Raw genomic sequence first — 25,732 nt, forward strand, 5'->3', positions numbered from 1 at the left:
ATCAGAATAATGTTGGCCTTATAAGTTAGGGAGTGTTTCCTCCTCTTAATTTTTTGGAAGCTTGAGAAGAAGCATTGGTGTTAATTCTTCATTAAATGTTTAGTGGAATTCACTTGTATAGTGATCTGGTCCAGGACTTTTCTTTGTTGGGATGTTTTTGATTACTGATTTAATCTCTTTACTTTTTGTAGATCTGTTGGAATATTCTATTTCTTTGAGTCAGTTTAAATAATTTCTGTGTTTCAAGGATTGTGTCCATTTCTGCTTGGTTACATAATTTGTTGGTGTACTAATATTACACTGTATGTTAACTGGAATTTAAATAAAGAATTGGAGAAAAATAATTTGTTGGTGGATAGTTGTTTTTTTTTTTTTTTTTTGAGAGAGCGAGAGCACACAAGAATTATAGGGGAGGGGCAGAGGGAGAGAAAGAGAGAGAATCTTAAGGAGGCTCCATGCCCATGGAGCCTGATAAGGGGCTTGATCTCATGAACCCCTGAGATCGTGACCTGAGCCAAAATTAGTTGGACACTTAACCGAGCCACCCAGGTGCCCCTACAGTTGTTCTTAATATTGTCTTATAATCCCTTTTACCTCTGTAAGGTTGGTAGTAATATCTCCATTTTCAGTTCTGGTTTTGGTTATTTGTGTTCTCTTTTTTTTCTTTTTGTCAGTCTAGGTAAAGGTCTGCCAATTCTGTTGATCTTTTCAAAGAGCCAGCTTTTGGTTTCATTGATTTTTCTCTGTGTTTTTCTATTTTCTATTTGGTTTATCTCAACTTTGTTTTTTTTAATTATTTCCTTCTTCCATACCTTTTTGTTTAATTTGTCCTTTTTGTAGTTCCTGAGGGTGTAAAGTTAGGTTACTGATTCCAGATATTTTCTCATATAGGCAATTTATGTTACAAGTTTCCCTCCTAGCACTGTTTTTTCTATATACCATTAATTTCGGTATGCTGTGTTTTCATTTTCATTAGTCTTTTCTGATTGATATTTTCTGATTTGTGACTTATTCTTTGACACTTTGGTTGTTTTCTTAGTCAATTCAGGCTGCTATAACAAAATACCAGAGATTGGGTAGCTTATAAGCAGCTTAAATTTATTTTTCACAGTTCTTGAGGGTAGAAGTCTGAGATCAGGGTGCCAGCGTTGTCAGGCTCTCTTTCAGGTCGCAGACTTCTTTTGTATCCTCACAGGGCACAAGGGGCTAGAGAGTTCTATGAGATCTCTTTTATAAGAGCACTAATCCCATTCATGAGGGTTCCACCATTAGGACCTAAGCATCTCTCAAAAGACCCACCTTTCAATACAATCACATTGGGTAGTAGGACTTCAACATAGGAACTTGGGGAGGACACAAACATTCAGACCGTAACAATTTTTTAAGAGTGCATAGTTTAATTTCTGCGTATTTGTCTACTTTTCCTTATTAATTTCTAACTTCCTCCTGTTGTGGTCAAGAAAGTTACTTTGTATGGTATCTGTTAAATCTACTGATATTTGTTTTATAGGCTAATAAATAAATCCATCATGAAAAATGTGCTGTGTGCAATTGAGAAGAATGTATATTCTGCAGTTTTGAGATAGAGTATTGTTATTTGTCTGTTAGGTGTAGTTAGTTTATTGAGTTGTTCAAGTCCTTTATTCCTTTATTCATCTTCTGTGTGGTGAACTATCCATTTCAAGTGGAATATTGAAGTCTCCAACTATTAACATACAACAGTCTCTCTCTCCCTTTAATTCTGCCAATTTTCCCTCATATATTTTGATGGGTCTGTTATTAGATGTGCAAATGTGCAATTAGATAATTGTTATATCTTTTTCCTGTGAACACTTTATTAATATATAATGACCTTGTCATTTGTAATCTTTCAGATTTAAAGTCTATTTTGTCTGGTATTAATATAGGAGGTACCACGGCTCTGTTTTGGTTACTATTTGCATAAAAGAGTTCTTCCACTCTTTGATTTTTAACATATTTGTGTCTTTGGATCTACTGTGACTCACTTGTAGACAGCATTTGCTTGGATCATTTTTTAATCCATTCTGCCAATCTTTTTTATTGGAGAATTTAATCCATTTACATTAAAAGTAATTACTGGAAAGGAGGAATTTCTGCCTTTTTGCTCTTGACTTTTTATATGCCTTACAGCTTTTTGATTCCTCATTTCCTCCACTGGTGTCTGAGGAAGCTTGGGTGACAACTAAAGTGAACTTTGTAAGGTGGACAGTAGTCCCTCCGGCAGATGAGCTTGGTAATAAGGGAGATAAGGAAGACATTCTAGGCTGAAGGAACAGCATGCCAAGGGAATTTTTTGCTCAAAGAGGCATAAGAGGACCTGTGTGGTTGCCAAAAGAAACCTTAATCTTCTGAGACACAGTATTGTCATGGGGCAGTTGTATGGTCTTTTACTGGGTGCTCAAATCTGGCCTGTGTTCTTGAGATGTGTGACTATGGGAAACTTGCTAGAGTTGAGTCTCAGGGTGCTGACAATGCCATGGAGATGATTGTGACATTCACCTCATAGTCAGTGGGAAGATTAATAAAAGTAAGAAAAACACACCAAGCAACTCATTGTGCCAGGCATTCCACTGTTTGCTTTATGAATATTTTCTCTTTAATTCTCACAACCACCTGGTAAGACAGGAATTAATTTTGTGTTGATGTAGAAATCAAGGCTTGAGAGTTGAAGGGACTTCCCCGAGCTTATATAGGCATACCTCATTTTCTTGCACTTCACTTTATTGTGATTTGCATTTTTTTACAAACTGATGAAGGTTTGTGGCAAACTTGCATCAAACAAATCTGTTGACAGTTTTCCAACAGCATTTGCTTGCTTTGTGAGTCTGTCACATTTTGGTAATTCTCACAATATTTAAAACCTTTTCTTTATTATTATATTTGTTATGGTGATCTGTGATCCGTGATCTTTGATGTCACTATTGTCATTGTCTTGGGTGCCAGGAACCGTACTCATATAATACCATGAACCTAATCAATAGTGTGTTCTGACTGTTCCACTACCCTCCTGTTCCCCCATCTCTCTCCTCCCAGGCCTCCTTATTTCCTGAGACACAATAATGAAATGAGGCCAAGTGATAACCCTATAATGGCCTCTAAGTGTTCAAGTGAAAGGAAGAGTCACACATCTCTCAAAAGCTAGAAATGATTAAGCTTAGTGAGGAAGGCACTCAAAAGCCAGGAGAGGCTGAAAGCTAGGCCTCTTGCACCAAACAGCCAAGTTGTGAACGCAAAGGAGAAGTTCTTGAAGAAAATGAAAAGTGCTATTCCAGCGAACACACAGATGTGTGAACACCAGCCACAACACTGCCATAAACCAAAGCCTCATCCACAGCAAGGCCCTAGCTCTTCAATTCTAGGCAGGCTGAGAGAGGTGAGGAAGCTGCAGGAGAGATGCTGGGAGCCAGCAGAGGTGGGTTCATGCAGGTTAAGAAGCCATCCCTAGAACATAAAAGTACAAGGTGAAGCAGTAAGTGCTGACGGAGAAGCTGAAGCAAGTTATCCAGATCTAGATAAAATAATTAACGAAGGTGGCTACGCTAAACAACAGATTTTCAATGTAAATGAAACACCTTCCATTGGAAAAAGATAACATCTAGGACTTTCATAGCTAGAGAGAAGCCAATGCCTGGCTTAAAGCTTCAAGGTACAAGCTGACTTTTCTTAGGGGCAAACGCAGCGGATGACTTTAAGTGGAAACCTAGTGTCCATTTACCATTCTGAAAATCCCAGGACCCTTAAGAATTATGCTAAATCTGATCTGCCTGTGTTCTATAAATGAAATAACAAAGCCTGGATGACAGCACATCTGTTTACAACATGGCTTACTGAGTATTTTAGGCCCACTGTTAAGACCTACTGCTCAAACAATGAATCATGGAACACTACATCAAAAACTAATGATGTACTGTATGGTGACTAACATAACATAAAAACAACAACAAAAAGACCACTGTTCAGGAAAAAAAGATTATTTTCAAAATATTATGGTCTAATTGGCAATGCACTTGGTCACCCAAGAGCTCTGATAGAAGTGTACAATGAGATTAATGTTTTCATGCCTGCTAACACAATATCCATTTTGCAGCCCATGAATCAAGAAGTAATTTTGCCTTTCAAGTCATTGTTTAAGAAAAACATTTTGTAAGGCTATAGCTGCCATAGATAGTGATTCCTCTGATGGAGCTGGGCAAAGTAAGTAAAAACCTTATGGAAAGAATTCATCCTTCTAGATGCCATTCATGATTCATGGAAAGAGGTCAAACTATCAACATGAACAGGAGTTTGGAAGAAGTTAATTCCAACCCTTGTGGATGACTTTGAGGGATTCAAGACTTGAGGAAATTACTACAGAAGTGACAGAAATAGCAAGTGAACTAGAATTAGAAGTGGAGGCTGAGGATGTGACTGAATTGCTTGCAATCTCATGATAAAACTGAAGGGATGAGGAGTTGCTTCTTATGGAAGAGCAAAGAAAATGGTTTCTTAAAATGGAGTCCACTCCTGGTAAAGATGGTGAAGATTGTTGACATGACAGCAAAGGATTTAGAATATTACATAACTTAGTTGATAAAGCAGCAACAAAGTTTGGGAAGACTGACTCCAGTTTTGAAAGTTCGAGCTATCAAACAGCATTTCATGACAGAGAAATCATTCTTGAAAGGAAAAGTCAATTGATGCAGCAAACTTCATTGCTGTCTTATTTTAAGAAATTGCCACAGCCACCCCAACCTTCAGCAACTGTCACCCTGATCAGTCAGCAGCCATCAATGACAAACGACACCCTCCTCCACCAGCAAAAAGATTATGACTTACTGAAGCTCGGATAATGTTTAGCATTTTTTAGCAATAAAGTGTTTTTCAATTAACGTATGAACTTTTTGAAAATATAATGCTATTGCATACTTAATAGGCTACAGTATAAACATAACCAAAAAATTTACTGGACTCACTTCATTGCCAAATTTGCTTTATTACAGTGGTCTGTAACCAAACCTGCAATATCTATGAAGTATGACTGTATAGAAGGCAAATGCCAGTCTCAATAGGCTGATTCAGCTCCAGGAATTTGGGTGAACTGGAAACATCTGTTTTAATGCTGCATATAAAACCCGTAGCTTAAAGTTCAGGTTACATTACATAGTTTAGGTGCACAGCCAGCCATGAGGCTCAGCTGCAGCTGCTAACAATATTGTCTATCATTATAATTCTTTTCCTATTCACCTTTAATGCCAGAGCTCTTAATTTCTGTGCCTCTCAAGCCACACAGCCTTATCATTCTTTCATCAGTGGCTTCCTCATCAGCAATTTTCCCCCTAACACAACTGCTTAAAATCATATTTAAAGTGTCTGACTCCCCTTCGATGCCCAGCACAGAGATAGACTCCTAGGAAGTGCTCGGTGATAAGTGCCATGGTTCTTTCAGGATCTGTACCAGTGACTGCACAATAGGTTCTAATCACATCTGACTAACCCAAAACTAATGAAGCTACCCTCACTTTACAGGCATCGGTGACCTTCCATAACATGGTCATAACTTGACAGTGAGGACAGCTGCACTCAGCCCAGAGAACCTCGTACTGAGAGGTGATACTGATGGCTGTTGTTAGGCTTCTGACCTCACTGGGTAAAGCCTGACCTCTCCTCCATAGAGGGACCTGATGCCTCCCTCATTCTGCCTTTTCTCTAAAACACATCTTTAGGGCACCCTTCCTCCTTCCTGCAGCCCAGGTGGGTTGTATTACCTTCTCCTATCTTTGTGTCTCCTTGGAGTATTTGGGGAAATGGCTCAAATACCAAAGGAGGACTTGTTGGAAGGAAATGGGAGTGTCTTGTAAGAAACTCCAAAAAAGTGAAACAGTAAGTAGATTAAGAGAGACAGGTGATTAGAAAGACTCAGTAGATGTGACAGACCAGACTGATGAAGCAGCCATGTGAAGATAATAATGATGATGAAATTAATAGCTAATATTCACTGAATGCTTTTGAGGTATCAGGCACTGTAAACATTTTACACCAATTAACTCATTTATCTTCATAGTAATCCTGTGAGGTGTTACTATCCATTTACAGATGGTGAAGTAATTTGTCCAAAGTCATATAAAGACAGTATACATGCAACTTGGATTTATAGCCAGATAACATGACTTTTGGGCATATACTCTTCACACACATATGCATGCACACATGCACACACACACACAGTTTTGAGCTCTTGAAAGGTATAAAGGGTGTCTTATTTATCTGCTCAAGAAATGGTTAAGAGACATGACTGAGTATGATTCTCCATCAGTGATGTTGTTAACATCATGATCTTAGCCCAATCTTCCAATAAGGTAATATACTCTTACTGCTTTAAGTCATTCACTGTATTTAACCCTGGCTTTCTTTTCCTAGTTCAGTATCACTGTAAGATGTTATCATGTGTATACTCATGCTTCTTAATTGACAAAGTATGAATATTTGGATAAATCCTCTCATAACAAAACAACAAGGTAACATAAAACTGTGTGTAGTGAAAGCAAATAAAATCTAGGGATTGAAGTCCTACTTCATCTTTGTGGTACCAGTGCTTGGGAGAGCAGGGGAAGCAGAGAATGGGAGAAACAGAAAGCATGTCATTATCCTACAACTGGATATATATAGTGGCCAGTCTACCCATAATCACAACGGTTCTTAATCCTTGTTTGATACCATTCCATGCTTCCTTAATTATGTCTCTCAAAGATCCTTCAATGTTCTTTAGAATCTCAAAATCTCATAAATAAGACTAAATCAAAGGAAAGATAAATCTCTTTTTAAAAATTCACCATACCATTCCAAACCCACTATCTCTACTGAGAATTGCTATGGAATGTGCCTTCACCTCTTGGTTTTCAGTTAAGGTAGCTCATGTACTAGAGCGGAGTATTTTGTTGAAAGCTGGAAACCCTATCACTCATTCCACATCAGAATTATGTCAGTGACATAACATTCCTTTTTAAAATAATTTACTTACATCAAATGCCATAGAGGATATAACCTGAAATAGAAGCTGTATAAGTGCCCTTTACTTCTAAGTGTCCAGACAGTTCTAATCATTGACATGTATCACCTGCCTGGTCACAAGATAGGAAACCATGGGGCCAGTCAGACTATTCAATTTATCTAAAACTTAAGACTATTTGAAGGCAGGCTCTTTACAAACCATGAGTATCTGTTGGGGTTTGGTATAGAAAATGAAAACTGTCTTAACTATTTCAAGAGGACATATATTACAAGTAACTGTTTTCAAAACTGGTAGGCAGGCTGGAGGAAAAGTAATGGGGACAGCTCTGGACTATTAATTTCAATGTAAGCTCTCGTAACTATGACCCAGCATGGAGAAATGACTGTTGCCGTATGCCACGCAACTTGAGACGAGACACTGGATCATGGAGTCCAGATGCAGCCAACATGACAGAACAGGCTTCTGTACTTTGCCTAGAATGATTCACAGAGTTTATGTGCCCACACACAGCTTTGTAATTAGCGTTCATCCTTTAGGATTCAGATTGCAAAGCACATCCACCATTAAGCCTGCTCTGATCTCTCATAGCTTGTTGTTTCCCTGTACTTGTAAAACTTAAAATGTGTGAAACTGACACTAAAATAATGATATTCTTAGCACAGAGATCAGGCCATTTTTCTCTAGCTTAGCTAGTCTCCCACTAAAGGCTATAGTAAGGCTTAATTCTTCAAGAGGAAAGTAGAAAATTTTGTAAGAAATATCAGTGTCACAGTGAAAGAGTTCATTATATACAAACTGATTTTATTAGAGACCAAAAACTTTATTCACACCTTTTACTTCTTTTGCAGCTTTAATTTTTAACTTTAAAACATTTTCTGGATCCACTGGATGACTAAATATCTTCACATGCCCATTAGCTAAAGAAACTTTTATGTAGGACTTGAGTAAAATTGCATGCTACTGCTATAAGGCATACTCAGTTATAATCTACTCATTTGCTCTTCTGTAGAACTGCTTACAAACAGCATCATTGCAAAGAAAGATTTACACATAATTCCTACATCCTTCAGGCTGTTCTAGCGTTAATCTTCTGATGTCTAGCAAGTTAAGAACTCTCAGTGAACAGTTTGCTACATTTCTCATATAAGCTCTCTCCAGTGTGCGTGGATATAGAATAAGGAATATATCTTAACTGAAGGACTTCCCACAATTTTTACATTCATATTGCTTCTCTCTTGTGTGTACTTGATAAGAAATTCATATTGCTTAATGTTTTTTCCATGTTACATATATACGGTTTTTCTCCAGTGTGGACTTACATCAATTAAGGGATTAATACTGGCTAAAGGCTTTCCCACATTTATTGCTTTCATAGGCAGTATGAAGGCAATAAATGGTCTCTACAGTGTGAACTGTGATGGACAGTAAGGCTTGTACCAGTGCTAAAGACCTTCCCATATTTATTACATTCATAAGACTTTTTTTCCAGTATAAATTTTCAGGAAAGATCTACGGCTAAAGTATATTATGACAAATACTCTATTCATACAGTTTCTCTCTTATATGATTTTTCACATGTATAATGATTCATATGGCCTAAAGGCTTTTCTACATTTATTGCACTATTGGGTTTCTCTCCATTATGTATTCTCTGATGGGCAGTAAGATTTGAGCCTTTGCTAAAAGCTTTCCCACACTCGTTACATTTATATGGCTTTTCTCCAGTATGAATTCTCTGATGTACGGTAAGGTTTGAACTACAGCTGAAGGTCTTCCCACATTTAATACATTCATAGGGCTTCTCTCCAGTATGAATTCTGTGATGTTGAAGCAGGGATGACCTATGACTGAAGGCCTTCCCACATATACTGCATTCATAAGGTTTCAATCTAGTGTGATTTCTTAAATGCATATTCAGTGATTCTGGCTGGTTGAAGGATTTCCTGCATTTTTGACATTCAAAAGGCTTTTCTTCATTATGAATACTCTGATGCTGAATAAGAAATGACAAGCTGCTAAAGACTTTCAGACATTTGTTGCATTCGAATTGTTTCTCTACAGTGTGAATTCTTTGATGTCGAGTAAGGTGTGAGCTACAGCAAAAAGCTTTTCCACATTCACTACATTCGTAAGGTTTCTCTCCGGTATGAATTTTCTGATGGTGAATGAGAGATGACCTATGAATGAAGGCCTTCTCACATATTCGACACTCATAGAGTTTTTCTTGAGTATGAATTCTCAGATGTTCAATGAGATGTGAAACACGACTAAACGACTTTCCACAGTTCATACATTCATATGGTTTCTCTCCAGTGTGAGTACTCTGATGATTAGTAAGTGAGGACACATGGCTAAAGGCCTTCCCACACTCAACACATTTGTAAGGTTTCTCTCCACTGTGACTTATCTGATGTCGAGTTAGGGATGAGCCATGGCTAAAAGTCTTCCCACATTCATGACATTCATATGGTTTCTCTCCTGTATGAATTCTCCAATGGCGATTAAGGATTGATTGTTTGCCAAAGGCTTTCCCACATTCATTGCATGTATAGACTTTCTCTCTATTATAAGTCTGATTAAGGGTAAGAGATTTGCTCTGGCTGAAGGCTGCCACACTTTCTTTAGAATTCAAAAGTTTCTTTCCACCATTGATCTCCTCATTTTTTATAACAGACTTTTTTGGTAAGCTCTTCTTAAATATATCATGTTTATGTGATTTCCCTTCAGCAGAAATTCTCTGTGGTTCAGAAAGAATAGACTTTAAATAGAAGATGCTTCTAAATGTATTGTATTTGTAAACATTTTCTCCAGTGGGGCTTTCTCTAAAGGTGAGGGTCACTGGTCTGAAATGTTCTACCTGATTTTCATGCTTCCCCTCCAACTTCTCTATATACTCCCAGTCCTTGTTAAAATTTGAAAATTCATGATTTTGTTTTATAATTTTTTCTATTATTACCGTTTGGGGTGAATCTTCGTCATAAATATCCTCCTTTGTTAATAATTTCTTGTTTTCCCATCTTGATTCCCAATCTGAAATATATCAAGAAAGCAAAACACTGCTTTTTCTGTACTTCTTGAAAAGAAACTTCTATGGTAAGAATAAGAGATAAGAAACAGAGCACATCTCCACCCCCAGAAAGCACATGACTGAATTCTCATTTATTCAATAATTTCTGAACAAAGTTCAAATGGAGCAGAGAAAACAGAGACAGCTCACAAAGATGGGAACAGGGTGTAATAAGGGAAATGAGTTAAAAACAGGCAATCAGTATGTGGACTAAAAGTGAAATTATCAGAAAAAAATGCACAAAGTCTTCTGGATTCCAAGCCAACATTCTATTCTATACCTACATTTATGTGGAAGACCACATTTTGTCTCACAGCCTTGGTTCTCCAACTTTCAATTAATCTCAATTTGCTGTCAGATTAGCATGCTTAAAATGCACAATTTATAGTAGTACATTAAAAAGTTAACAATGAACAAAATATTCTTTATCACTCAGAAAGAATTAGGCTTTGTTTGTGTAAGATCTGTGTGAAATCATAGAAAATATTGTTCCTAGAAACCTTTTTATACATTCTTTACTTCCTTTAACACTTATGTTCACATTTGACCTTTGAAGCTCAGCCTTAGGGGAAAAGGGATTTCCCATCTGACAGTCTTTCTTCACCTAAAACGATTGGTATATTTTTCCTTAGGTAGTCTTAAAGAGAACAATTTGTTTTATTTCGTTTCAAATAAAACAACAATTTGAACTATTATGATCACAAAATCTTCACTTTTGATTAGATAGCATAATACAGAAAGATAATAATTTGGGATGGAGGAATGGCTGTTTTAAAATCTAAGCTAAGGTTTCAGATAATCATTAGCCCACATACCACTAACTTATACTCAAAGATGGGATGGAGTTGTAAAGTGCTTTTATATAATACAATATTATTGTTAAAGGCGAGGGTTGACTCTTTTGTTTTATTTTGACATGGCATGTCCTGAAATAAATATCAATTCAATATGGAAAAAAAAATATCTAAGCTAAGGATCCCTCAATTTGTTACATTTGGGATCTCTGAAGACAGTATCCCTAAAATATCCTAAAATGCCTCCATCCTTTCTACAAGCATGTTTAACAAAGACCTCTTATGCCTGATTCTCCATGACTTATCTGGAAACATACCTTTTGACAGTTTTTCCTCCACCATCCAAGGTTCTTTCCCATCCTCCAGTAAGCTGATCACATATGGCTTAGGTATGGAAAGACCTGCTTACAGGAAAAATATAAAACTGTTTAAACTGTGGTTCTCATGGAGGAGAGGCCACCATCATAAAAGGAACCAAAGGCAGTTCTGAAGGATGGTCATTGAAATGGGAAGATAAGCTTCAGGAAGGGCACAATAGAGCTCTACACATCCTTGGGAACATGAAACAAAATTCCAGCCATTTACTCAGGAGAATCTCCAGCAATTCTGAGTAACAGAAGATCTCCCTCTTTGGGGTGAAGAGGGAGATATGCTTACCTAGAGAAACCAGGTTCTCATAATTCTGGACCATCACATCCTTGTATAAATCCCTCTGGGCAGAATCCAGCCATCCCCACTCTTCATGAGAGAAGTCTATGGCCACATCACTAAATGTCACCTGAAATAGCAAACATATTTAGGCTCAGTCACAGTCAAGGCCACTTCTGTGACTGGTTAAGGGGTAAAATTGCCCTGGCTGTAGAAGAAAGAGAACAAGATTCAGTAGTTGTGGCAATGACCAGGAATCTGATCTAAGTTAAGTAGTAATTGGATAATTATGTGTTTGGCATTGTTTTACAATAAGGGTAAGAGACAAATATAAGAGCTTTGCTTCAGGAGAGTTAATTCTGTCAAAGGGAAAAGAATTCTAAAATTTTTTTAAATCTGCATTCAACATTTGACAGCATATAGTCAAGTGCTTAGTTGTGTTTTTTGTAGTTTACATGATAGGTAAATAAAAAATGATGATCCACTAAGGTTCTAAAAAATGATCCAATAAGTTCAGAAAAAGATATCTTGAAAGACAGACGTATACATAACTAATTTATAAACAAAACCCATTTATGGTATATAATTAAACCCTGTACTGATAATCTATAATTAAAATAATTTGACAGCCCTGGGCAAGAAGACTGAAGAATAGTTTCATGCCATCGGCAGTCCCTGAACTGGACCTTAAGTAAGGGCAAAGAATTAGAGGACACATTTCAAGGAAAATATTCTAAGGAAACAGTATTCATTCATGGTATTATTCAAAATAGCAAAACTTTAGAAAAAGCTCAAATGTTCAGTAATAGTTTGTTAGTCAAATTATAATACATGCAAAAAATGTATGCATTTAAAATGGCATTCTTATTACCTTTCAATGGTGAAATAGACATTGTTTGGCTGTGACAAGTTTTTCATTCCAAGAGTAGTTGATTCAAGTCTATTATTTTATTTGGATATTTTGCATGTATCTTCATTAGTGATACTGGTCTTTGGTTTTAAAGAGGTAATTTACCTTTGTGAGGTGTTGGGAAAATAGTTAAAAAATCCAATCTGCCAAGCAGAAAATCCTCCCCACAACGTAGAAAAGAACAGTTTTACTACTGAGTAAGCATCGCAGCAGACTGTAACACACTTCACAGGCAATCACTAATGAGACTGCGAGGACAGAAAGAAATCTCACCCTTTTACAAAGCCAGGCATGTATTATCTATAACACAGATGTTTTCAAAGAAATAATTTGTCCTCAAGTAAGAGGACTTGGCAGCATCATTTGCAACATACAGTTCATCCTAAATTCACCTGGTAACTGGAGTGGCCAACTGTGGTAATTGCTTTTACTCCAAGAAAAATAAAACTTTTCCTATCTTTACGACAAGCAGATAGTTAGAACTTGGGAGCCAGGAGCTTAGGCTAAACTCTAACACAGACAGGGAGATAGAGGTGCATTGTCCTTCAGGTTTTCATTTCAAAGAGATGGCTACAAGGCCTTAAGAAAGACTTGACTGCCCTAAAAAATGGGCAGAGGCTTATTTAGCTTTGAAAAAGATTCACAAGCATCTCAAAGGGAGAGGGAAAGCACTTAAAATTACAGGTTTTCCTCAAAGGAAATACTCTAAAAAAAGGGAGGAGGGGAGGATCTCTTTCCCTTTTGGCACCAGGGAAAATTTCTTTTTCCATTTGTATTTATTCTTACCCAGGTATTAGGGTTAGCTTTATCATATGAATCAAAAAGTTTCCCATCTTTTCCTACTTTCCACAATGGTTTTAAATGATTGGCTTTTAAAAACCCCACTTGATAAAACAAATTTAAAAATCAATACTAGGGGCACCTGGGTGGCTCAGTCAGTTAAGCATCCAACTCTTGATTGTGGTTCAGGTCATAATCACAGGGTGGTGAGACTGAGCCCCATGTCAGGCTCTGCGCTTAGCGGGGAGTCTGCTTAGGATTCTTCCTCCGTCTCCCTTTGCCCCGTCCCCCCCGCCACATGCACACTCTCTCTCCGTAAAATAAATACATAAATCTTTTAAAAAATCAATACTAAATTAATGCACAAGATAATGTTTTATTCCACCAATGCAAAGATGTTTCATATTTTAAGTTTTGAACACATATTAATGAATGTCATTATATTAAGTCTAAAAAAGAAAACTCACATAACCTCATTACTAGATACCCTTTGTTCTTTATTTAGGTCAGGGTTTCTCAACCTTGGCATAATTGACATTTTAAGCTAGGTAACTGTTGTGGGAGCTGTCCTGTACATTGTAGAATATTTATTTAGTAGCATTCCTAGCCTCTACCCATTAGATACTAGTAGCAATTCCCCACTGCCCCACTGGAATTCTTAGAAAATGTATTGTAAACCCTAAGGGGTAACTGTGGAAGCAGCTGAAGCATCAGCAGCATTCCTGTTCTTGGGCTATTGAATGCAATAGTCTGCTTTGAACAGGATCCCATGATCCCCTGGGTCATTCTTAGAACGTGTATTGTAAGCCCTAAGGGGTGACTATGGAAGCAGCTGAAACAGCAGCGTTCGTGGTCTCAGGCTATTGAACGCAATGGCCTGGTATGAACAGGATCCCATGGTCCCCTGGGGCAGGGCATAGGTTTAGAGCTATGGAAGAATATAACTCTCAGTCACCCTTCCTGCACCTGGCAATTGCTGGCAGAAACCTCCCTCTCCTCCCTTATCCCACGACTGCCTCCCTGTGTGCTGGCGCATAGGAGAGGATGCAAGCCTGCTTTATGGCTTCAAGATAGTTGCCATCCCTTTGTACTCCTTTCCCACCCTTTGATGCATCTGTCCTTGCTTTTCTGATAAAAAATAAAATAAAGGCTATGTGCAGAATTTAGCTACTGCTCTCTCCCCTGCAGAGGCAGTCCTGCACGGCAGCTCAGATCAGTGTCTGAGAACTTTATTTCAGTGCATGATGACACCCCTCAGCCTGTGACAACCAAAAATATTTCCAGACATTATCAAATGTCCCCTATGGGTAGGGCTAAGGGGGACAAATTCATCCCTGTTTGAGAACCACCACTTTATAAAATGTTTGCAGTTCCCTGAAAGACTCTCTTAGCCCTACCTACCTATGCTCAAGGTGTTCCCTCAGTTTGGTGTAACTTCACTTCTATCTCTGCCTCCCTGGTACCATGGGCCACCAAAGCCAGTTCCAGCCTTGCTTCTCCAGGGATGCTTCAACTCTTTCTTTCCCCTTCAACTGCCTGGGCAGCCTAGGATGTTCATTCATTTTTGTCCCCAGAAGAACTTAGGATATTTGTTCCAGCACCTATCTTAATTTCTTATGCTTTCTTGCTTTTCTACCAGCTCTGTACCGCTCAATACAGCCACTAGCCAAATTTGGCTATTTAAGTTTAAATTAATAAAAATTTTTTTTTAAGATTTTATTATTTATTTGAGAGAGCTAGAAAGAGCACAAGTGGGGTGAAGGGCAGAGGGAGAAGGAGACTCCCCGCTGAGCATGGAGCCCGATGCGGGACTTGATCCTGGGACTCCAGGATCATGACCTGAGCTGAAGGCAGACGCTTAACCGACTAAGCCACCCAGGCACCCTAAATTAATAAAAATTAAAAATTAAGTAAAATTTAAAGTTCAGTTCCTGGGTCACTTTAGTCATAGTTCAAGTACTCAATAGTCATATGGGGCTGGTGGCTACCATATTAGAGAGTACACATAAAGACCATTTCCACCACTGAGGAAAGTTCTTTTAGTATTGCACTAGATCACAAAGTCCTACATGTCAGTGTACACTCAAACCCACGTTAACCCAAACCAGCTGGTTAAGCATCACTCCTGATTTTGGCTCAGATCATGATCTCAGGATCCTGGGATAGAGCCCCAAGTCAGGCTCCATACTCAGCGGGAAGTCTGCTGGAAACTCTCTCTCCCCCTCTCCCCCTCCCCCCCCGATTCTTGCTCACCCACTCGCTCTCTCTAAATTAAATAAATAAATCTTTTAAAAAAATGAATCCCCAAATGATTGGCAACTAGTTCACTTTTTATTTTACTTTTAAAAAAAAAAAAAGTTTTTCAGGGAGCCTGGTGGCTCAGTCGGTTAAGCGTCTGCCTTGGGCTCGGGTTGTGATCCCAGATCCTGGGATCCAGCCCTGCGTGGGGCTCCCTGCTCAGTGTGGAGCCTGCTTCTCCCTCTCCCTCTGCTTGTATTCTCTCTCTCTGTCAAATAAATAAATAAAATCTTTTAAAAAAAAGTTTTTCTATTTTAGTTATCTAATATTCCCAAGAAACCAGACTCTGCCCAACATCACATATGCCACTAATAACTTCCATGCAGGCTTCACCTTCCACCCCATGATTCTACCCTACCATTTTTTAAAGTTTATTCACTCAACAACTATTTACTAAGCCTCTGTTTTATACCAGATACCACTCTAGGTACTGAAAACAATCAACAAAAAAGGAAAAAAAAAATCCCTCCCAGGGGGATGAGACAAACAATGAGCCTATGCATTTAGTAAACAAATAGTGTATTATCTAGTGAGTGATAATCACTATGGAAAACAACCAAGCAGTGAGGAGAAGAAGTGATTGTTAGAAAAGTTGACTGCAGGTGTTCAGGGAAGCTTTACTGAGAAAGTAACCACTGAGCAGAGATATGAAGGAGGTAAGAATGCCAAGTCCGTACATTTCTGGGGAAAGAAGATTCCAAGCAGTTGGTACAGCAATTTCCAAGGCCTGGAAGCAGTAGCCAGTGGCTAGAGCTCACAAGAAACAAGGAGACAGAAGTAAGATGAGATCAGAGAGGTAAAAGCTTAATTGCACAAAGCTTTTTAAGTCACTGTAGAACTCTGACATCTGAATTAGGGCTACTGAAGAGTTTTAAAGTGAGCAATGACAGGATGGTGGCAGTGGTGGTGGTTGTGATGGTGTAACCGTTGGTCAGATTCTATGGATACGTATGTATGTATTTTAGATTAACTAGAGTGTCCGAATGTAAATTATATGAGAAAGGAAAGAATCAAAGATGACTCCAAACATCTCTTGACTTGAACAACTGAAAGGACTGATACATCATTAATTGAGACCACATAATAGTACTTTGACAACCATAAAGCAAATAACCTAAAATCCCAAACTTGAATTTTGAATTGTAATTAAAAAAAAAAAAAAAGTTTTGCTCACGACTCTACAGAGACTTCAAGCAGAAAAATGGTAGAGAAGAGGAGCACTGAACTGAGAGAAGACAGTACTTTGGAGTTCTTCTGTGGGCTCCATCCTTTGCTACAGTGAAAGGAATCATAGATCCGGTCCCTAAAAGGATTTTGTTAGGCAGGAACTGGTAAGAGAAGCAAAGCAAACACTCAAGAGTTCTGCTAAGGTGGTTCAGGAAGATCTGGGGAGATTACCGACTTACCTGGAACATGACTTGTCAATACAGTCCTCTTTCCAGCCTCCTGTCTTAAAGAGTAGTAGTGTCCTGAGAAGGCAGATCAAGAACACAAAAAAGGAGCCATGAAAAATGAGGCTTATCTTGCAGCGCTGTGACACATCCGCAAGTAAACACTGGGAATCACTTTCTAGGGCTCCATTCTCTCCCTAAACTAGCAGAGGGTTCCTTGGCACGAGGTAACCATTCACTAGGTGCCAGAGGCGTGTAAACCAACTACTACATATTGTTGAGACAGACTCACAAAACAACAGTAATAACGTTAAGAGCTCATTCGATCTTCACAACTATGCATGATAGGCATTCACATTATTCCACATTTCTTTTCTAAATGATGAGAAAACAAACTCAGCGATACTGAACCAATTTGTTGAAGGCTGCACAAATGGAAAGCGTCACTTTCACGACTGGATTGCCTAAAAACCACTGCGGATGGCGTTTTCTTTCAGGGCGTACGCTGCACAATCGCTCGCCCATTTTCTTCTCGCAACAACTCAATGAGGTAAACGACACCCCTTTTATAGAGCAGACAGGCCCAGGAAGCTAAGGCCCTGCCGGGGCTCACACCGCGGTGTAGACTCGGCACCAGCGAGGCTGTGGCGGCCGTGCCCGACGCCCGGCCACCCTGCCGGGACCCACACTTGCCTGAGTCCCGGCGGGCCCTCCCTGGCCCTGAAGCCCGGGCCCGGGAATCCAGAGCCCGCACCTCCGCGTACTTGACCCGCGGAGAGCGGACCACGGCCGCCGCCGTCGAAAGAACTGCACTACACCAGGAGAATTCCGCTGCCTGCCCGAGATTTCCGCGAGGTGGACGGAGGACAGAGCCCACACCGGAACAGCATTTCCCAGCTTCCTCCGCGTCAGCGACAGGTTACCTGTGCCTCGCACGTCGCCACGTAAAACCACACTTCCCAGAAGGCTGCGCGTTCGCGCGCTCTTTGAGCGCCTGGCGAGAAAAAACGGCTGAGCTTTCTGAGGAACGCCACCGCCTGCGTCCTTCATCGCAGAGCTGCTCAGCTAGGACGCGCGCGCGAAGTGTCGAAAGGACAACGGGACCGCCCTCTGTGTGCTTCTTAAGTACAATGACGGCCGAAGCACGAAACTACACTTCCCAGAAAATGATGCGGCCGCGAAAGGTCTTCCGGGTCGCCGGTCCGCTCGAGCGTCCGCCCTCCTGCCGGGACGTGGGCGGTCCGTGCTGGTGCCGGCGGAGAGCTGGCATCTATCAGCGAAAGGTCTCTCATGCAAAATCCGGGGCCGCTCTGGCCAGATCGTGTGGGCCTTGAGCGTTTGGCGCCCACTTGCCCTGGACTGTGGTTCCTAAAATGCCCGTTGTCAGCGGACAGACAGCACTTCTCGGAAATTGGTGCGGTCGCGTCACGGCTGTGACACTGACCGCCGCCTGTCATGTGTACAGGTCCTCGAAGGACTCAGAAACGGCGGCCTCAGGTGAGCGGCTTAAGGTAAAAGGCCTTCTTCGCTCCTGTAACCGTAGAGCCTGACCCACTTCTGTCCCCAGAAACGCTGTCCTTGCCCCCACCACCACCCAAACGCCCTATGGACGTAGATGTACGTAGGCCAAAGCACTCTACTGCGGGCGTATATGTGGGTTGTTTCCTTTACTTTTTTTTTTAATTTAATTTTACTTATAATTGTTCATTTTATTTTTTATTTTTGGATTTTATTTGTTTGTTAGCACAAGCGGGGGGGGGGCGGAGTGGCAGGCAGAGGGAGAAGCAGGCTTCCCGCTGAGCAAGGACCCTGGAATCATGACCTGAGCAGAAAGCACACGCTTAACCCACTGAGCTTCCCAGGCGTCCCTGTTCATTTCATTTTAATTATGCTTATTTTTAAATTATAATGTGACTATGAGTTTTCTTGTATATGTCAAGCACTTAGGTGCATAAGATTCATTAGAAAATGCTTCCACTTTGGCATGTATCTCAAGGCTGTGGTATTTAATTCCTGTAGCATCTGTTGGTGGGAATGCAAGCTGGTGCAGCCACTCTGGAAAACAGTATGGAGGTTCCTCAAAAAGTTGAAAATAGAGCTACCCTACCACCCAGCAATTGCACTACTGGGTATTTACCCTAAAGATAGAAATGTAGGGATCCGAAGGGGCACCTGCACCCCAATGTTTATAGCAGCAATGTCCACAATAGCCAAACTATGGAAAGAGCCTAAATGTCCATCGACAGATGAATGGATGAAGAAGATATGGTGTGTGTGTGTGTGTGTATGTATATATATATATATATATAATGGAATATTATGCAGCCATCAAAAAATGAAATCTTGCCATTTGCAACAACATGGATGGAACTAGAGAGTATTATGCTAAGTGAAATAAGTCAATCAAAGAAAGATAAGTATCATGTTCTCACTGATATGAGGATTTTGAGAAACAAGACAGAAGATCATAGGGGAAGGGAGGGAAAAATGAAACAAGACAAAACCAGAGAGGGAGACAAACCATAAGAGACTCTTAATCTCAGGAAACAAACTGAGGGTTTGCTGGAGTGGAGGGGGATGGGAAGGATGGGGTGGCTGGGTGATGGACATTGGGGAGGGTATGTGCTATGGTGAGCGCTGTGAATTGTGTAAGACTGTTGAATCACAGACCTGTGCCCCTGAAACAAATAATACATTGTTAATAAAAATTTTTAAAAAATAATAATTCCTGTAGCAAGAGTAGTTTGTAAAAACACTGGCATCACCTAGATTCTCCTCAAGGCTTACAGTAGGTAACAAGAAAAGATTTGCCAGTGCAAAGTATATTCCCATCCATGTCTTTATTATACAGTGACAAATTGTTTTCCAAAATTGTACCAGTTTGCATTCCTACCATGGTTTATAATTATTTTGGTTGCCAATTATTACTGCCAGTACTTGATTTTGTAAAATTTTCAGATTTTGCCAATCCGCTAAGTGTGAAATTGTGACTCAATGTGGCTTAAATTTGCATTTCTTTTATTGTTAATAGGATTGAGAATCTTTTCATGTGTCTCTTCGCTTTAACATTTCCTTCTCTGAGAATTGCACATCTTTTGGTCAATGTTCTTTTAGAGCAAAGGCCTTTTTGATATTAAAATACAAGTTATATCGAAAAATGCAGGACTTTAAAGGGGGGGTGCAGAAGCTAGGATATTAGAGTTTCTTCCCCCTTGGAATCCTGGGTTTGGAACTGGACTCAGTAACCAAATATGTTTTTTACAGTTTTTGCATGTTTTGGGGTGTGAAATTCTTCGATTTTTCTCCTGCTAGGGATATGTTGAGCAACTTGAATCTGTGAAGTGGTGTCTTCCTCTGCTCGGCAAATTTTTCTTCCCTTTTCTTTCTTTTTGTGAACACCAGTTGGTAGGTCTTTCTACTCTGTCCTTCATGGGTCTTAAATCCTCCTCTGTAATTTCCATCTTTCAGTGTCTGTATTGCATTCTGGATAATTTATTCTGCTCTGTCTCCTATTCATAATTCCCTTTCCAGGCAATTCTTTTAAATTTCAGTTTTTTAAATACTTTTGGTAACATGGTAGACACAGTTGACTCATGATATGCATGTGATAATACCAATAACAAGATTTTATGAATCTCTTTGTAAATTTTTTTAATCCCTCACTCAATTTGCTTTGTTTCCTTTGGGCTGGTTATCTTTGTGTGTCAGTTTGCCCTTGAAAAGAGATATTCTGGGGCTTCCCAATATCCTTGTATGAAAGTACCCTTCTTTTCTAGAGATTACATAATTTCATTTTCGGACAAGATCTGGGATTACTGCCAGTCTGAAACCACTTTAAACTATATTTAGATGTAGAGTCTCTGCTCGGTCCATCCAGTAAACCTTACATAGGGATTCTTCATTGTTGCTCCTGCGAGAATTATAAAGCCTTCCCATTATGAGTCCTCAGATTTTTGGCACATAAATTAAGTTCATGGTGGGGTGAGGGGAGTGGCTAACCTCAAAGGACTAGATGGGGCTGGGGGCAGAGGTGAGAAGTTTAAATAGAGGACTAATCCTTTTGTTTCAATAGCTATTTATGGCCAGCTCTTAAAGAACATTGCTTTCAAAGCCGAACCCCTAACATGTGAGTGCTCCAAAAAGGATAGAGGCACTCTGATGAGTAGAGAATGAGAGGAGAAATCTAGGGGCAGGGGGAGTGGGAACTCACAGGTGTAAGTAAGCTGGTTTTAAATATGCCATTCTCTTGTAAAAGAAAATAGAGCCAAAAGAGATCAGTAAGGAGATAGCAAAATACTTGACATGACATAACTGAACCGATTCCTTTCACTAGCCCTAAGCTGCCTTCTTTACTTTTTCTTTTTTTTTTTTTAAAGATTTTATTTATTTGAGAGAGAGAATGAGAGATAGAGAGCACGAGAGGGAAGAGGGTCAGAGGGAGAAGCAGACTCCCTGCTGAGCAGGGAGCCCGATGCAGGACTCGATCCCGGGACCCCAGGATCATGACCTGAGCCGAAGGCAGTCGCTTAAACAACTGAGCCACCCAGGCACCCGTTCTTTACTTTTTCTATTAGGCAATATTTATAGTAAATGATTTTACTGTTGGAATTTATCTGGTCAAGGGCAAATTTTAGAATATGAACTTGGAAGAAGAAGAACCAGTTCATGTTGATTCTGAAACTGTCCCAAGACTCAGGGCAAAAAGTAAGTTTGGAACTCAAACTTCCATAGGCATCAAAAAATCGTATATATTTGCCACAGAGAGAAATTCTTGCTGAGACCTCTGGTAGAGATCTTTGACCTTGTTACTGGCTCATCCTCCATTTGTCACTTTATAATGAGCCTGCACATTCCATTATAGGCCAAAGTTTTAAATCCAGGAGTCTAGTCCCAACTCTCTTGTCACTAATTTGAAGACCTGTCCATTCCAGTCTGGCGAAGGCCTGAACCCAGAATGTCCAGTGTAGAACCTGTGCAGAGCCTCCAACAAAACCTTCATGTTCTCTCCTTCTGTCCTTGAGGAAATTGGACATCCTACATCTCTATTTATGTTACCAGTATTAGGTTCACACCAGACTAAAGGGTGAACCCCGTGGGAAGTGTCAGGTATACATATATTTGACCGATAGTGTATAGCCATTGTTTTGGTAGGTCAGGTGGGTTCCCTGAGGGCAACTAAGGGCTGGTGTCAAGGGCCCTGTTTGTGGCTATGATGGGAAGAATGATGCCCTTCTCATTTCTTTTCTTCCCTCTTGGATCATGGAGGAATTGGCATAAACCTTGCCTTACTTCCAAAAGAGACTTCATTTAGACCGTAAGCCTGAGAATACCTTCATGGGGTTTACAAGGGACAAAGCTCAAGTTTTTCCCACTAGTTGATTTTGCATGATTTCTCTAAAAAGTGGCTTAGAGGTTAGTCTGGGAAAATGAGTGGATAGAGAGAAAGTTTTACTTTTTTTTTTTTTAAGTTCAATAAACACTATAGCAAAATTTAGAAAAATATTAATACTACCTTTAGAAAGTGACTTATGCTCATCTGTTGAGAGGTATTACTTATTAATAAATATAGATTTATGTGTACTCTCATTCTTTTTAACTACTCAATCCATTGTGAATGTCTTACAATAACATACAACCTATACTGTCATTAGAATGTCTACAGTGTTCCCTGTTAGGAATCACAGAAGTAACAGATTTAAGCAGTCTCCCCTTGATGAACTTTTTCTTTGTGCTCAGATTTTTATTTAAATGTGTGAAGAATATCCTCGTACATATGTTGTTGCATATGTATGTGGTTGTTTTGTTTTGTTTTTCATTATAAATCCCTAGATGCTATATTACTGGTCAAAGAATTTCATTTTACATTGAGCAAATTGAGAGCCAGGACAGGAGTTTAAACAGTAGAGACACAAGACTGAATATTGACTTCCAAAAATCCATATGTTGGAGTTCTAATCTCCAGCAGTAAGAACATGGCTGTATTTGGAGGTAGAGTATTTCCAGAGGTAATTAAGTTAAAATGAGGTTATTGGGTTGGACCCTAATCCAATAGGACTGTTGTACTTATAAAAAGAGGAAATTGGGACACAGACTTGTACAGAGGGAAGACCATGTGAAGACACAAAGAGAGGCCTCAGAAGCAGCCATCCCCATCAACACATTGATCCTGGACTTCTAAGCCCCAGAATTGTGGGAAAATAAATATCTGTTGCCACCTAGCCTGTGGTACTTTGTTATAGCAGCCCTAGCAAGCACCTTGGAATGTGAACTTTATGAAAATAGCTAAAGGACTGAGGAAAAAAAAAAAGTCTATGTGAATATTTGTGTGTGCCTGTGTGTGTGTTTATATCTCTCTGTGGATGTTCGCCTATGTGTGTGACCATTTGTTAATTTCCATCTAGGTATGTCCTTGGGTGAATGGGACTTATCTTTGCAATTATATACATGGGCACCTTTCCCTGATTGTGTCTTTGTCCATGTGTGACTCTGTGTATATTTTTCTCTCCCTGTGTCCAGAAGTCTCTTCCTGTGGATGTTTCCATATTCTTCTTTGATGTGATTCTTTCCATATTCTTCTCCAGTGTGTATGTGTATGTAGCATTGAATGTGTCTGCATCTATGCATGTGTGTCTATGAGGGTTTCTGTCTGTTTGCCCAGGTGTGTGTGTGAGCATTTTTCTTGGTGTGTATGCGTGGGTGCCTTTGTGTATTGACATCTATATATCCTGTGTTCGTTTGTGTCTTTCTGTCTTAATGAGTATTTGGGTGTTTACCCCCCATGTTTCTATAACACGTGCACTGTAGGGGCGTGTGTGTGTGTGGTTTCTGTGTTGTATGAGTGTCTCTATAAGAGTGCACATCTGCTTATATCTCTTTGTATTGTCCAGTGTGCATTCCTATATCTTTAGTGTCTCTGTTTGCCTGTATATGTCTCACAGAGATTCTGGGTGTGCCCTGTCTGTGTCTGTTTCTGGTGGCCACAACCACAGCAACCCCCATCCTGTCAGCCCCAAGTTCCTTCCTCTGCTCCGGCCAGTCACTGCTGACCAACTGATGCTCAGGCTCTCCCAGAAGCTTGGGAACTCCTGAACTCTGGGTCTGAAGTCTTTTCTTAGCTCAGAAGTCCTTAATGACCAAGCATCCCCTTTCCCAAATAATATAAGTGACTACTGCATTTTTGGTACCTCTTCCTTCTAGATAAACATCTTCTGCCTTTTAGATAATTTCTTGGGACGCCCTGACATAGAATCACCCCATTTCTGTACAGCATCCAATCCAGAACAATGCTCTGCTTCCTTAAACTCACCAAGTCACCTATGCAAGCCTAAAGCCTATACTGTGTCCTTTCTAACACGTTCTTACTGAGATGTCTTGTTATTCCCAGTGTACAGCGTCCTGCATTGCAGGCCTCCAATACATTTCACTTTGTTTGACTGCAAGTGTCTGCCTGACACTCAGTGGCTGGAGGGCACTGACACCACCATCTCCAGCTCATAGCAATCCCCTCAACTCCAGACCTGTAGATCTAATCAGATACTCAATGTGCCACCTTGAATGTCTGATGAACATCTCAAATCAAATGTATCCAAAACTGAGCTCTTCATTGCCTCCTGCTCCAGCACTGCTCTTCCCTCTGGCTTTCAGATCTCAGGACATAGCAACTGTATCTTCCCAGATGCTCAGAGTAAAAACTTCATTGCTATCCTTGACTCCTTTTATTTCTTTTATTTCTTCCTTATCCCAAATCTGTTGGGATAAGGAAGAAATAAATCCACCACTTTTCATCACCTCCACTATTACCATGGTGTGGCCAGCCACCACTGTCTCTCACCTGGATAATGGTTCCATCCCCTCACTGGTCTCCTAGCTTCCATCCTGACCCCCCAAAGTCTGATCTTCCCACAGAAACTGAGAGATCCTCTTAGACTATCTCATTCTCCTGCTGAGAACCCTCAGTGGTTCCCCAAGCTTTCCAGTCAAAGCCAAAGTCCTGGCAATGGCCTCCCCTTCATTACCTCGCTGTGATACATCCCCTGTTCCTCCCAAATTTCACTCTTCTGTAGCCACACTCACCTCCTTGATTTTTATTTTTAAGCAACTGTGGAAACCTGGAAATGTCCCCCCAAAGTAACTAATCCCTGGAACCTATGTTACCTTATATGGCAAAATAGAATTTTGCAGATGTGATTAAATTAAATTTTTGAAATTGAGAGATTATCCCAGATTATCTGAGTGGGCCCTAAATGCAATTGCAAGTGTCCTTATAAAATAGAAGTAGAAACAGGTCACAGACAGGGAGGAGAAAACAATGTGACCATGGAGAAGAAATTGTAATAATGTGGCCAAAGCCAAGGAACTCCTACAGCCACCAGAAGCTAGAAGAAGAAACAAACAGATTCTCCCCTTCCTCTTGAAGGAGCACAGCCCTGCAAACACCTTGATTTCAGCCCAGTGAATGTAATTTTAGACTTCTGGCCTCCAGAATTCTAAGCGACTAAATGTGCATTTTAAGCCAACAGGTTTGCAGTGATTTGTTTCACAGCCTCAGAAATGAGTATGGCACCCCAGTCACACTCTTGCCTCAGGGCCTTTGCTCTTGCTGCTCACTCTGCCTGAATCACCCTCTTTCCAAACATCTCTGCCAGTTCCGCCACTCCTCCAGGTCCTCACTCAGATTTCTCGTCAGTGACTTCCCAGCAGCCATCCCATTCAAATAACCAATTTCCCACACATACCTAGCTTCCTTACACTCTGTACTTTCTTCCTCAGCACTTACCATGTGACTTATCATGAATCTGTTTTGTTTACTTGTTTATAGTCTGCCTCTCTGTACTG

General features: G+C 40.0%; 2 protein-coding genes across 13 annotated transcripts in view; one reads left to right on the top strand and one right to left on the bottom strand.

Annotated features, from left to right (window-relative positions):
- Nucleotides 1–7,808: 7,808 nt before the first annotated feature.
- LOC112810814 (uncharacterized) lies at nucleotides 7,809–17,956 on the bottom strand. 5 transcript variants are annotated; one of them, XM_073885431.1, is made up of 6 exons: nucleotides 17,591–17,813; nucleotides 16,913–16,975; nucleotides 11,528–11,648; nucleotides 11,188–11,274; nucleotides 9,966–10,039; nucleotides 7,809–9,746 (listed from the first exon to the last, which is right to left on the bottom strand). In XM_073885431.1, exons 2-6 carry the CDS (start codon nucleotides 16,919–16,921, stop codon nucleotides 8,553–8,555), a joined length of 1,485 nt encoding a protein of 494 aa, XP_073741532.1. In that variant the 5' UTR covers nucleotides 16,922–16,975; nucleotides 17,591–17,813; the 3' UTR covers nucleotides 7,809–8,552. The 5 variants fall into 5 exon arrangements, with proteins under 5 accessions (XP_073741532.1, XP_025710445.1, XP_025710447.1 ...); XM_025854660.2 differs by lacking the exon at nucleotides 17,591–17,813 and adding an exon at nucleotides 17,821–17,956 and having other exon boundaries at nucleotides 7,809–10,039; XM_025854662.2 differs by having other exon boundaries at nucleotides 7,809–10,039.
- A 51-nt stretch (nucleotides 17,957–18,007) lies between these two features.
- Nucleotides 18,008–25,732, top strand: part of LOC112810782 (major allergen I polypeptide chain 1-like) — a 49,042-nt gene continuing 41,317 nt past the window's right edge. For 2 of the 8 annotated variants that reach the window (XM_073885433.1, XM_073885432.1), the window contains exon 1: nucleotides 18,246–18,394. In XM_073885433.1, coding sequence (XP_073741534.1) covers nucleotides 18,271–18,394 — 124 coding nt within the window. In that variant the 5' untranslated portion in view covers nucleotides 18,246–18,270. Of the gene's footprint in view, nucleotides 18,409–25,732 lie in introns of all 8 variants that reach the window. The other 6 variants (XM_073885434.1, XM_073885435.1, XR_012376033.1 and 3 more) reach the window with 6 other exon arrangements.

This window comes from Callorhinus ursinus, unplaced genomic scaffold, assembly GCF_003265705.2.
Source record: "Callorhinus ursinus isolate GAN/ISIS: 27379988/994484 unplaced genomic scaffold, GSC_fseal_2.0 scaffold61, whole genome shotgun sequence".
In the NCBI taxonomy this organism is placed as follows: domain Eukaryota; kingdom Metazoa; phylum Chordata; class Mammalia; order Carnivora; family Otariidae; genus Callorhinus; species Callorhinus ursinus.

Excerpts from the sequence above, each read along its gene's own strand:
- LOC112810814 (XM_025854660.2), bottom strand. Across the intron at positions 11,275-11,527 it reads TGAGAACCTGGTTTCTCTAG|CAGGTCTTTCCATACCTAAG; the intron begins GTAAGCATATCT and ends TTTTCCTGTAAG. Across the intron at positions 10,040-11,187 it reads GGAGGAAAAACTGTCAAAAG|ATTGGGAATCAAGATGGGAA; the intron begins GTATGTTTCCAG and ends GATATATTTCAG.